General features: G+C 37.8%; 3 protein-coding genes, 1 long non-coding RNA gene and 1 other non-coding gene across 6 annotated transcripts in view; 3 read left to right on the top strand and 2 right to left on the bottom strand.

Moving 5' to 3' along the window:
• Positions 1 to 18: 18 nt before the first annotated feature.
• Positions 19 to 6,593, bottom strand: LOC105455388 (protein shisa-5-like). Of its 2 annotated transcripts, none has more exons than XM_011698679.1 (5): positions 6,345 to 6,593; positions 3,138 to 3,297; positions 2,791 to 2,918; positions 1,124 to 1,228; positions 19 to 839 (listed from the first exon to the last, which is right to left on the bottom strand). In XM_011698679.1, exons 1-5 carry the CDS (start codon positions 6,403 to 6,405, stop codon positions 760 to 762), a joined length of 534 nt encoding a protein of 177 aa, XP_011696981.1. In that variant the 5' UTR covers positions 6,406 to 6,593; the 3' UTR covers positions 19 to 759. The 2 variants fall into 2 exon arrangements, with proteins under 2 accessions (XP_011696981.1, XP_011696980.1); XM_011698678.1 differs by having other exon boundaries at positions 1,124 to 1,231; positions 6,345 to 6,592.
• On the top strand, positions 3,972 to 5,596 carry LOC105455386. The gene is made up of 2 exons (XR_975112.1): positions 3,972 to 4,368; positions 4,739 to 5,596. It is a non-coding gene; the product is annotated as an uncharacterized LOC105455386 (long non-coding RNA).
• A 429-nt stretch (positions 6,594 to 7,022) lies between the features above and the next one.
• Positions 7,023 to 8,803, bottom strand: LOC105455389 (UPF0554 protein C2orf43 homolog). Its single transcript, XM_011698680.1, has 3 exons — positions 8,299 to 8,803; positions 8,019 to 8,210; positions 7,023 to 7,927 (listed from the first exon to the last, which is right to left on the bottom strand). The coding sequence occupies exons 1-3, from the start codon at positions 8,605 to 8,607 to the stop codon at positions 7,493 to 7,495; spliced, it is 936 nt and encodes a 311-aa protein (XP_011696982.1). The 5' UTR covers positions 8,608 to 8,803; the 3' UTR covers positions 7,023 to 7,492.
• Positions 8,804 to 8,837: 34 nt separating this feature from the next.
• On the top strand, positions 8,838 to 8,910 carry Trnaf-gaa. Its single transcript has one exon. It is a non-coding gene; the product is annotated as a tRNA-Phe (tRNA).
• A 3,135-nt stretch (positions 8,911 to 12,045) lies between these two features.
• LOC105455390 overlaps positions 12,046 to 13,267 on the top strand; it is a 49,337-nt gene continuing 48,115 nt past the window's right edge. Inside the window, exon 1 of the mRNA XM_011698682.1 lies at positions 12,046 to 13,004. The gene's annotated coding sequence lies outside the window, so the exon portion shown is untranslated. The remainder of the gene's footprint in view (positions 13,005 to 13,267) is intronic.

Genomic DNA, 13,267 nt, shown 5'->3' on the forward strand with positions numbered 1-13,267 from the left:
ACGCTGTTCAAAATCTTGTCCTGCAATCCTGCATCTTTAATAACACGGATAATTACAGTTATGAATTTTTTTACTCATACTACACAAAATACATTAATTTTGTCATAAGTTTCCATCCGTGTTTGATAGTATAAATTAGTAAATTGCACGGAATACTCTCTTCCTTAATCCTCTTAGAACAAAAAATATGAAAGATTCATGAGTTATGATTTTCTTCATAATTAAAAATATTGCTACAAGAATACAAGATTTTTAATTTGAAGAAACTCGTGTGGGATATCAACTTTTTTTATTTACAACATCAGATAAGATTTTCTCAAATGTATTTTAACGCTATACAAAGTTGAATAGTTTAATATACTTTTTTTTTCTTGTTATAAAATCATATCTCATGGAGAGTATTTCTGTTTGTTCTGTCCGTTTTCGCAGAAAACGGATTTATATAAACCACACTTTCTAACAAATATAATAAAAGTAAAATTAAAATACAAATATCGAACACTTTTCTAAGAAAGATGTATCGAGCAAGAAAAACGCATAAATAGTACAAAATTTGTGCGAGTGTTTATGGCCAGAGTTTATGGTAAATCGCCCACGCATATAAATCACATCATTGTGGTACGATATATGAACACAATTCTTTGCTGTATTGACGTTCGTATGAAATTGAGTAGAGACGATAAGGATCGCTCGGTAGAACGGAAATTCATAAACCCCTTCATCGTTAACTATTAATTATGATAACTATAACTTGAAAGATCACTGTGATGGTGGGTAAGCAGGATTGTACGGAGCTTGTTTAGCATACGCCTCATTGTACGGTGGGGGTTGCGGCATTCCTAAAACAAAAAAGAAAAATTAAGTAAAAATAATTATCTAATCAAGAATGCAAAATTCAATATACTGCATATTTGTTTTTTAATATCTTTGATGTTAAATAACACTGAAATTAGAAAAGAATCTTTTGAAGATTTTAAAAATTTTTCTAAAAAGAATCAAGTGAAACGTCTGAGAGAAGTTAAAATATTTTTTTATAGATCTTCATGATGGCTTAGATGTGTGCGGGATGTTCAGCTTGAATGTAAACACCTAAGATGTATACATAGAAATTTTGATCAAGTACCTGTCGAGCCTGTTGGATATGGAACGCTATAGCTTGGAGGTTGGTTGGTGTAGCTTGGTGGAAGATTTGCCTGGGGCTGAATTACTTGCACAACAGGTGCCTGAACTTCTGTAACAAATACTCGTGTAACAAGCACAAAAAGATCCCAAGTGCGTCTTAAGTTTGTCTCAGAGACAGCGAGCAAATTATCAAGAATAAAGCTAACGAAATCAGGATGAAAAACGAGATGTGATATAACTTAATAGAATTATTTCAAACAGATCGTAAATAAAAAAAGCATCTAATCTAATTGATCGAAATTGTTTTTAGGTGTGCTCCTTATTATTCAATAATAGCCTTATTAAACTTTATTATTTCAAAATATGACGATAAATTACGACGAATTAACGTTAAAATCGGGATATATATTAAATAATGTTTAACATTTTATGACAAAATTTATATATATTTTTTAAGCTTCTTATAAATGAGATACATGTTCCTCGTGTAAATTATAATATCTGATAAGCGATCTTGTACGTAGGCGAGTCAAATGCTGAGTTTAATGTTACGTATAGATGCACAAGTGGAAGGAATGTTTATTTGAACACGTTTCATGAAGTGTACTTGGAAGACGCATCAATCGAAAAAAAGGAATAAAAGCAATCTACATACAAAATGTTCCATTTATGTATACGCTAAACATAAATATCATTACATATATATATTATTTTATATATATATTTCTCATGTATGTATGCGCGTTGCTCTCTCAATAATAAAAAAAATTTATAAAATAAAAGCACTAATACCATATTTTTATCACAGATAGATTTGGAACATTTTATATGTGCATTTTAATAAGATATGCTTAATTGTGCGAGGCACAATCAAACAGGTCTACAATCAAAAAAGTATGAAAACGCAGTTCATATAAAAATTTAAGTAGTGTAGGTAGTGTAACGTAGCTTTTCGTACGTATTATTGTATATCTCAGACTGAGTTTCCACTGTGCAAGTTATCTTACATCTAAGGATGACTAAATTCTCCATATAAGAATATAAGAATTCAAACTTAAATCTTCTACAATCTACAAAAATACTCTGTTATAAATACTCTAAGAAAAAAAAAACATGAATATAATGCGGATATTCTTATAAGGAGAAAATAAACTTTCGATATATATGTATAATAGCAAAATATATAAGTACACGTTCCTCACGTGAATTAGCACAATGTCAGGTTACATGTAGGAAGCAAGATACAATTAAATGCTAAATATCTTTTAAACATTGACATACAAATACTCTTCGTAGGAGGAACGGTGTGTCGGAATGGTATTATGCCATGGTTGGTCCTAGAAAGAATGATGACTCTGTTACTGGCCAATTTAGAATTTATCAATACATATACAACTTAATTTTATCAAATAATTTATCTAATGTTTGTAACTGTGATTTTTATCGCAAAGCAAAGTTTTGAAATGTTAAACATTTTAGATTTTAGAAGAATACTTCTATAAAGAAAATTGCCGCTGTCTCTGACACAGACTATTCATATACATCGACACATACATTTGCCCTATGCACAATGAAAATGTTGAAAGTGATGAATTTAATTATCAAAGGATAATTATGTGTGGCAACCCAAGTAATATTAATACACGAAATTTAAGAGAGAAAACGTACTTCCGTAGACGGTGCCTTGACGGCGACGATACCAGGGACAGCAGCTGCAGCAGAGGCAGGATATGCAGCACACTATTACAGCGATAACTATGACCGATCCAATTATCACAGGTATGACGACACCGAATCTGCGAAGAATAGTATACGCTGATTAGAGAAATATCGTGGGTTGTCCTTTTGTTTTAAGCAAATCGCTTTCTCGAATAATTTTATTATTTGCCGTGTTATTTTAACACTCACAAATTATGTAAGAGATCGCGCGTTATTTACAATTAACATATGAAATTGAATATTATTTATTTCGAACACACTGTAGGTTATGCTATGAGTAATTATAATATTTTTACCCAGTTTTTATCGCAAACTCCTCGGCAGTGCAGCAGTATGCGTTGTCGTTAGTCAAATCGATGCAGCAGAAGGTCTTTTCAGGTGAATCTGTCAATCTTGGACATGTAGTTAAAAAGTCGTCGAAAACATTTTTATTGCGTCCATAGGTACAATCTATGCCTAAAAAAGAAAAAAATTAATCACTCTCAAATATATTCCGTATTAAAGACTCCTTTTAAGTACTAGCTATTAAAAAATATTAAGTTGGTAACGAGATGTCATTTTCCAAAAAATTCCGGCTCTCAATTCAGCACTATCTTAATTTTATCTTAAAGCCTGTTTGGTGTCCAATTGTAGAAATATTTAGCTGCAAGAACTACCATCCAAAGCTCGATCCTACTCAAACGCGCCAACGTAATAGCTTAGGAACGTGCGTTATACGGTTTACATTACTGTGCGTAAACACTAAACTATAATGAGTATAATACGTGAGAGAGATTAGATGCACATTTACGATGACGCATTTTATTCCTGGAAAAAAAGGGAGCTCGTTGAGTTTCGCTCAATTTCCGTTCGCCGCTCAAGAAGTTATTTTGCTTTGACTCAATTTTTCATTGAAAAATTCCCCTTCTCCTTTTCCCACCATAGATTAAAAAATTTTTTTTTCTATAAGACAATAAGCTTCTTTGTTTTGTGTCAATCAGTGATACGAAGCGGAAAATGATTGAGAAGTAATATAAATAAAAATTGAAATAAAGTAATCGAAATAAAATAAGAAATAAAAATATAGTACGAATTGGTATCGAAATAAAGTAAGAAATAAAAATAAAGTACGCTGCATATATAAAAAAAAAGTAATGTCTAATTTTTATAATTTTTTACTGCTGTTTCCTACATTTTCTATGCAAATATTTTTTAATAAAAAAAGACGTGACTAAAATAACAGATTCGCAGTACCACGAATTGGATACGGCGTAATGAATACGAACTGGATACACCAAACGTAATCGATCGCAGTGCGATGTTATACGCACATACACGCAGAAAATATGTGAGCGTAAAAAAAAAGACCGAGAGAACCATCTGTCTAATCTAAGCCACCATAGAGATATTATTAAAAGTGGTCAAAGACAAATTTTCGTGACTGTCAAGTGGATCCGAGGATAATTGAAGAACGATGACATTATATCAACCATTTTGGCTATCGAGGATAGAACAATTGTTTTACGTGACTAAATCGTTTTATAATCGGTAGTGAAAAGTTCACATGTTGTTTTTCAATTTTCGCAATTATACGTATACGTACAGCGAACGTTGTGAAAATTAAAAAATACCTGGGGCCTACTTGACAGTCCCCAAGTAACACACGATTGTCACGAGAAGACCAAGATGTCATCTTGACTAACAATAAGATTTGACGAAATTTGTCGTCATGATTCAGTCAAGATGACATCATCTTGACTTTCTCGTGACAATCGTGTGTTACTTGAGTCACGAAAATTTTCCTTTGGTCCGCCGTCTTTTTAATAATACCTTGTCGATGTCTAACAATAAACCAACATTGGTTCAACCAACGTGCATTTATCCTAAATAATAATTGCGATATCTATATTATATATAGGGTGTAATTGATAGCTCTTATCACGAGAGAGAGGAATCAATCGATTGAACCATGACGCACATTAATCGATATTACGAAAATTGATAACACACGACGTGAACGTTCTGATCGCCGCTGTAAACAGTCAATTGCCAGACAATAGATCGGGTTTCACAAGAAGTCGATAATCGAGCAAAATCGGACAGCGAAATTAAGAAGCAGCGTTGTCCTATCAACAGGAACTTGCCTACAGGAAACATTTGTCGTCTGCATAACTTTTCGAACTTATCTTATCTCACTTTCGTGGAAGTCCGCCAAATAAATAGAGATCACTACTCTCAACAAATAATGACGTTCCATATAAAGTAGCACTATAATCACTATATATTTTTAGAAGCATAGGAAAATGACGTAATCGCTTTAAAAAGATATAAATCTAAATCTATTTAATTAAAATTATCTAAAAAGAATGAAAAAACGCACACAGTAAAATGTATAATTAAAAAAAAACTTTATGTAATTGACATCGCGTTTTGTTTACCACAAAGTTTCTAACAAAATTTAATACAATTTGCCGAGCTAACAAGTTGATATGTTTAAAAATTTTATCAATTTCCTTTTCGTCTTAACATACAGCACTTGCAAGCGATTAGATTTCATGAGACTCGCGAAAATGATACAGAGAAAACGGATATGATACAGAGACGCAAACTTGCTCAGAGATTACTGCATCTTACTTCATAAGCTAATCTTTATAATATTCGTAGCACATTCATAATACTTTACATTTTAATAATTAACCAAGTACATTACATATATAAAACCGCAATTTGTCTAATTTATAAAATTATGAATAAAGTGTCGCAAATTCAGCGGAAAGTTTTTCCTCTCTAACGTCCAAGCATGTGGGAATGCTGAATAATTTTGATCAAATTCCGATTAATTTAATCAATAATTAATAATTAATTTATCAATATCTGCATTATTTTGTTATCATGGGTAGAATTATTTTTTTGTTTAATGTATAGAAGAAAAGATTAAACATTAAGAAAATAACGAACTATATATATAGTTAAAAAATGTTGCTATGATTCTGCCGGTTGAATCAACTACCGGTTGAATCAACTTGCAATGCAGCTCGAGATCGAAGTCATCTTTATTACTGGCAAATCTGACTGTCACGAAAAAGCGTCAAATTTTCGATCACGCGTAAAAGAAATTTTCAGCTTCAGCGTCAATAGAAAGCTTATTATTCCGCAGTGACGAAAGTAAGAACCAATAAAACGCAGGTAAGAATCAAATTCCAAGGCAACCAGGTAAACAAGTCGCGGTTTCTCGATGCTCGGAAAGCCAGATAAGAAACGATTATCGATTGTACGTACACGTTGTGTATTGACGTAGAAAAAAACGTATCGTTACGCAACCAAGAGCGAATCTTCTACTATACGCGGGGGGGTGTCATTAATCATTCTCCTGATATATTGCCCCCGATAAGTGCCTAAACGCTTTGGACCGAGGCATTAACGACCCTACGTACATACATGTGGATATACGCTCCCCTCCTTCCCTGCCATGCGAATAAAATCGCACATTCGACTGATCCGCGGGACGATCTCATTTCTCTTACCATAAACACCGGATCCCACGTGAAGACAAATCAGCAGCAACGCTACCGCGAGACGTGACATTTTGACCCTGTTTCCTTTCAACAAACTTGCACGATGGTTGGACAATGCGATCGGCTGTGTGACGACACTGACGACTGTACGTAGCCCGAACGACGAATCTCGGACAGCTACAGGCAACCGCAGACAACTACCTGCTAACCGCGCGCCGCGACACCCGCCCGCCGCGACCACTGCGTTCCGACGTGACAATAGACGTGAGAAGTGACTACAGCCTGTTTTCGATGTTCCCAGAACGCAAGTGAGGGGGGGGGATACAAACACGCCGCATTAGTTGCGTTCGACAAAAAAGCGCGATGATCGAGAAAGCCGATCCTTGTTTCGCGTGAACAAATTTTTATAACTTACGCCGTTCCTCTCAAATATTTTTAGATACTTAAAAATTACGGTACACAGATTGACAAATATAATTATGGATTACGAAGATTAAAAATACTGATTTTATACAAGCGTTATACATATAAATTAATTCTAGGGAAATAAACTTGGATAGTTGAATACCCCAGACGCGTAAGTTTGCCTAGTTGTATCCCCGATATCGTATAGCGCCAAAAATGAAAATAGAATTGGAGTGCGAAATAGACGGAAGTATTGTCGTTGCTATTTTAAATCAAATTAAGTTTTAAAATCAGTGGTAACAAAATCTTCGTAACAGTTTATTATAAAATTCTTTCAATTTCAATATATAAAAAGTTGATTGTATCACTTTTTGCCAACATTATTTATATTCGATTATAAATTGATCGGTGATGCATATCTGTGAAATTAATAATAAGTAAAAATAATGTGTAACGCGATATCGAACGGCTTCTACTGACCGCCGGCAGAACACAGGAGCGAGATCGAAAAACGCAACATGTCGAACACATAATATACAACCATTAAATTAAAGAAATTGTAATGTAAGCCCCTTTTCCCTTTGCTTGCGGTTTTTTTATATAACTATTAATATGACGTAACAACAAAAATAACAAATATATAATATAAACAATAATAAAATTATATATATAAAAACCCAAAAATATAAAAAAAATATTTAAAAAAATCTCAGTGAAAAATGCAAAGGTAAACGCATTAATTAACTGAAATATCAATGTGTCGAATCTTCGTTGATGAGATCGCCAATGATGTGTCCCAGGTCCACGTCATCTTTCAACACAAACGAATGTTGAAAGCCACGCCGACATAACTGAGCATTCAGATCAGGATGTCTCGACATCATGTTGTTGTAATATTTTACTGGAGCCCAGCCGTCGCTGGCACCATAATACAGCCAAAGTTTATCGGCGTGTTTCGATATAGTCTCATGATCAGCTTCCTTGACATATTTCATCTCTTCCTTGGCGAGATTGATTATTTTACGCAAAGCTCTCGGATCCAGCATTTCTCGAACCGCCCTGACGGATCTGGCTGGGATGCCATAAAACATACCGAAAGTACGTATCATAAACGTTTGTAGAGTTACTGGAAACATTGCCGTGAAGATCCAAGACAGGAAAACTAAAATTGGCGCCGTACGTGACAACTGAGAAAAGAAATATAATTGTTAGAACCGTGGAAGATAATTGCAATTTATAATATTTTACAAGCACGATAAATATAACGTAAAAACGTACAAAAGTGTTAAAGAACATTCCGTTACGAGTCTCCGCCATGTATTCTATCGTGGGGAACAGCAGATAGCATCTCCGTATCCTTCTATCAATGTCGTTGTCCTTCAGTAAATTGAGTACAAACCAGGCACCTATGGAATGTCCAATGATATGTAAATGCGCATCCTCTGGTACGTATTTTTTTATGAATTCAGCCTGCAAACATAAAATTATATAGCCATGCCACATTATTATGAGAGCTCGGGAGATTAATATAGAAAATGCTTGAAGGCTAATAGAGTACCTTGTGTTGAACCTGCGCTGTCAGACTGTAGCACTCGGCCCACTTGTGATCACCGGGCATAGCGATGTCCAGGTTCTCCGGTGGTTGAACATGTCCAGCGTGTCCGATGACCCACACAGGTGTGTCCGGCGCTAATCTCGAATTGAGCGCCTTGATGAAGCCCTCGTAAAATCGCGGAACACCTGGATTCCCGGGAATGACGAGGATTATGTTCTTGCTGGAATGTGGCAGGGGATCCTCCTCGATCCAACGGCCTTCCGATATCACCTCGGTCTGCACCTGGTTGCAGTTGATCATAGCTCGACGCATTTTTCACCTTGAAGTTGCAAAGCACCAAAATATTGATACAAATATTTGTCACAGCTGTGCTAACAGTTGCTACTTTCCACGTTATTGGCGTTATCGTTTGACATGTCCGGCACACAAGACCGAGACGAGTAAAGGTTGATCACGATTCGTCCAACGGACGCAACGGTACATAATTACGTGGTGGCATGCGATATCACAACTAAAGTGGAACGACACGATTATCCGTGCGAGCCGAAATAGCTCAGTTGGGAGAGCGTTAGACTGAAGATCTAAATGTCCCCGGTTCAATCCCGGGTTTCGGCAAAACTTTTTTTTTCTTAATTTCATATTATCAATTAATAAATTGGAAAATCGATTTAATTTTATTTAATTTTTATTTTTTTTTTGTAATTTACAAAGATTTAAAAATATGCTGTTGTTTATCGAGAGCGTCTTAATTATTTGAGATCACGTCACGATTGATTACAGCCACTCACAACGACCAATGCTCGAAGTTTTTCCATTGGTTCAACCAATCAAAGAATTTTATATTAATTTGACAACGTGAACTCAATTAACGTGACGTGAACAATCGGGTCGCCCACTTTTCATTGCGTGCTTCTATTGTTGCAAGTGAACATGAGCATAATTTTATATACACTGCTAATATATGTATGTATAATCATTTGTTGAGATTATCTATTTTATATAATTTATGGTAATTTGCTACAATTTCATTGTTGGACATTCACTTTGTTGAATTAGTTTTGATAATGAAATGTATTATTTAATGTTTTATACTTTTCCAAACGTGTTTTCTTACATCGATAATTTTTTCCATGAAATTTTTGAATAAAGCAACAGAGGACTCTGCCAGTGATGCTTTTGAAATTGCACTGAGAATGGAAGTCAATTTTTAAATTCTACTTGAAAACGTCATAATTCATTAAATTATATATATAGTACAAAAATATTGATTGATACATTAAAATATCATCCATTCAATTAAATATATTGAAATATTTTAATTCAATACGAAGAATTTACTCTTGCACACGCACAGTCCGAGAAATATGAAGACATTTAAGATCGGAACATCCGAAAGAATTCCCAAAATTGTGAAGATGCACACACACAAATATATTCATTTAAGAAATTCGAAATTCTTGAAAAAAAAAAAAAACAAATAGAGATCTTAACATTTTAATACTTTAATTTTCTTAGATATACGTGTTGGAAATAAGTCTCAAATATTGTCAGAAAGTCGAGACATCACAGGATGTCCAGAGACACAGTCAATAGATTATTTGTCGGTTATTCGCGGGCCGATCGCTTCCCAGATTCGTTGACAGCGGTGTCAGTGACCGGCGTCGCTGATCATTCGCGCGACGTCCGGTTGCACGGAAAACGATGAGGAATAGAAGAGAGAGAATAGCCGGCGCCGTGGCGCGGCCAGCCGCCACGACCGCGTCCCGAAAGCCCGTGCTTTCCATCGGAAAAGTATGGCGGCGGTAATTCGAACGCGCGTCATACAGTCCCGCGAGTGGAGGCGCACGCGTCATGGCGTTTGATCGCGCGCTCGCGAGGCGGGGCGATCGGCAACGCTCGCGTGTGTATGCGGGCATGCACGCAAAAAGCGTACGGGCCTGCCTCGTTATCGGGGCGTGGAGCGCGAAAGCAGAAGGGGGACGGGGGGGAGTCGCCGACGGGCGGGCCGCCCCGTAACCCGTTCCGCGGGAAGACGCCATGCTGACGCGCACGCGACATCCGCGTTAATCGGATGATCGTTCTTCCGCGTCGTGTTCCTTACGCGCGGCAAGACCCAGGGAGCCTTCGGGGGCCCCGGCCCCCGTTGCGACAACGGACGGTGATAGGCCTGACCGTTGCCAAAACGAATATCTCGCTGGGAGCCAAGAGTTGATGAATGAAATGAGTCGTAGAATCCCAGATCCGCGTCAGGTCAGGTTAGATTAGATTGGGTTGGACCGTATTGCCGCCCGGATACAAATCTGCAAAATGACTGTCGTCGTTTGTTCCATTCTTATCAAATGCATTTGTGAGTGATTCGACGAAATGCTAGATGACAGATCTTCCTTATATCGTGTAAAAACGTATAATTGAAGTTTCAACAATATCGTTCGCTACAGAACAATCTACAGAAAATGTTACATGATAAAACACAGATAGCCTGTATACAATAAGACTGACTAAATCTATTTACAGAAAATGTTACGTGATAAAACAAAGATTGCCTGTATACAATAAGACTGACCAAATCTACCTATATATTAATTGTAAGTTGTCGACAAATTGTTAAACTTTTCCTTTAAATTATGTCAAATCACGAAATATTTTAAAAAGTGTTCATTACTTTTAATCAATTTACATTTATTTCACTAATAGCATATAATACAATATACTTAATATCTGTCGATTAAGATTTATTCATCACATGTTAAAAATCACAAATAAAACTGCAGTGCATATAAAACTGTGTATATTGGCATAGATTGTTTAAGATAGAAACGTGGAAAATCGGTATGCAAATTATTATAAAATACAAAGAATTTAATTACAATTCTGGCAGGTTAATAAGATAGTCTTTTCGATGTGAAAGGATAATTCTTTGATTCCCAGCACAAAATTACAAAAAATTACAGAAATCAAATATTCGATATTTTCTATCTGTCACTCTGTTATTGCCCTGTAATGATAGTAATATCTTAACAAGAGGAATGGAATGTGAAATTTGTCAAGTTAATACGACATTTAATGAAGTATGTTTGCACGAGCTCGTTTTGTAAACGCATCTGTAGATGAACGGATGCGAGAAACTCGATCGATGAATAAATTATGAATCAAATAAAATGTATCAACATAAGGCGATAATTAGTGATAGCATGAATCATTTTGAATATGTGTCATAATCGTATATTTATAGAATCGAAGGAGCTTCTCTTTTTAATAAGAGATCGTACTTTCTTTACTGACGTAGTTCATATAAATTAGAGGAGAATCAGCTGATTGGCCAGATAATTTAGTTATTACATCGTTAATAATTTTCCTGGTACTATTAAAGGAATCAATTGTCTATCAATTGTGTAAAGTAATCCGAGAAGAATGCAATTATTTCCCGATCGATCGGAAGTGGAAGTTGAAGTTTCTACAAAAACATGGCAATTATCTGCAGCAGATTTGCTGACTGTCCCCCTGCTCATTATTGGCGAGAAATTTTCGTACAATCAATTTACGCCAATGAAATTTCAATCTGACATCGCCGTAAGGTCGTAAGACGGCAGCCGAGAAAAAGAGGAGGTGCCGACCTTCGGGGATGGGGGCGTGCTCGTCGAACACGGGGCGTTGCTTCCCAGACGAGGCGGTGCGCGCTCGCCCCGTTCTGGTCGTTCTGGGCGAGCTGCGGCGGGGCCACGGTCGTCCAAGCCCACGATCCGCAGTCACAATTCGGTCGTTCAGCGGTATGGACGTTACACCGCTTTTGTGTCGCGTGTAAATTTCAACTACCGGAAGTGCGATTCGGCATCTCCGGCACGAACACTCGAGCCTGTCTCGTCCCGTTTACTTGGGGTGCTCGTCGGATGCGCTGGTTCGCGGTGCCGGCGACCGTCTGAAATCAATTCGGAGCGCGCTCGGACCAAGCCGTTAAGGAAACCGCTTGTTCGGCTTGTTACTCCGATAATTGCGGAGCACGGTGAAACTGTCGTTACACGACGCGGTAGCAACTGTGCCCGTGGTGTTGCTCCCTGAGAACGTTCTTCCCGAAAGAATCCGCTCGGTTAGGCGCGACTTTAAAGCTCTACGCCCGGCCGGCGCGGCGCCTGTATTAAAGGGAGATATGCTCGAAGCAGCGACGGCGATCGACTGACAGCCGCGCTCCGCTGGAATTGGAGCCTCGTTCCCGAGCGGACTGGCGGCCTACGCTGGTGTGGATATCGTAATATCGTCGTCCGGTGACGAGATGCGAAGTCACCGGGACGAATCCATGTAAATTGTAATCGAAGGAGCGAGTCTTCGAGGAGGAGGTCTGGGTGCGAAATGTAGCTTGTGCGAAAGGTCTTCCGCGAAGGGAAGACGGCGATCGCGGTTTGTTGATTCTCCCCGAGGATCAACCCCATGTACGCTGCTCTCTCTCTTTCGTGCCTCGCGTTTGTTCGTTCGCCGTGAGTGGTGAAGCCCGGTGCAACGTGTGACATCCCGGAGGTTCGCCGAGTTTCTACCCGACGCTCTCAGAAACAGAAACGTCCGGGAAAGAACGTCCGCGAGACGACGCTTCCGTGATGTGTCTGTGAATTTGGATATCGGAAAAAGGACACCGTTTTCCATCGCCAGCCAGGATGACGAACGGCTGTCTGCCGGACGCGTTCGACTAGTCGTCACAGTGGAGTTCTGCTTAATCGCAGGTAAATTCCCGACGGACCGCGCGCGCGCCTAGGTTTCTTTGCGTGACGAATGTCTGTCCCCGATGTCTGAACTCGAGATAGGTCTCTGATTTAGGCTTTTTTTTAGAAATATATCGCGTGCACGCAGTACCACCTGCGCAGATTAGGAACTGTAGAAACGTAGGCCGATATAATTAATTAGTCGTCACCGAACAATGGCTCACACTGAACGCGATAAGTGCGCGTGACTTTCATCTCGTTCCTCATCTCCAGACTCTTTTCTA

The sequence above is a fragment of the Wasmannia auropunctata genome, unplaced genomic scaffold (assembly GCF_000956235.1).
Source record: "Wasmannia auropunctata unplaced genomic scaffold, wasmannia.A_1.0 LD335903.1, whole genome shotgun sequence".
NCBI classification, from domain to species: domain Eukaryota; kingdom Metazoa; phylum Arthropoda; class Insecta; order Hymenoptera; family Formicidae; genus Wasmannia; species Wasmannia auropunctata.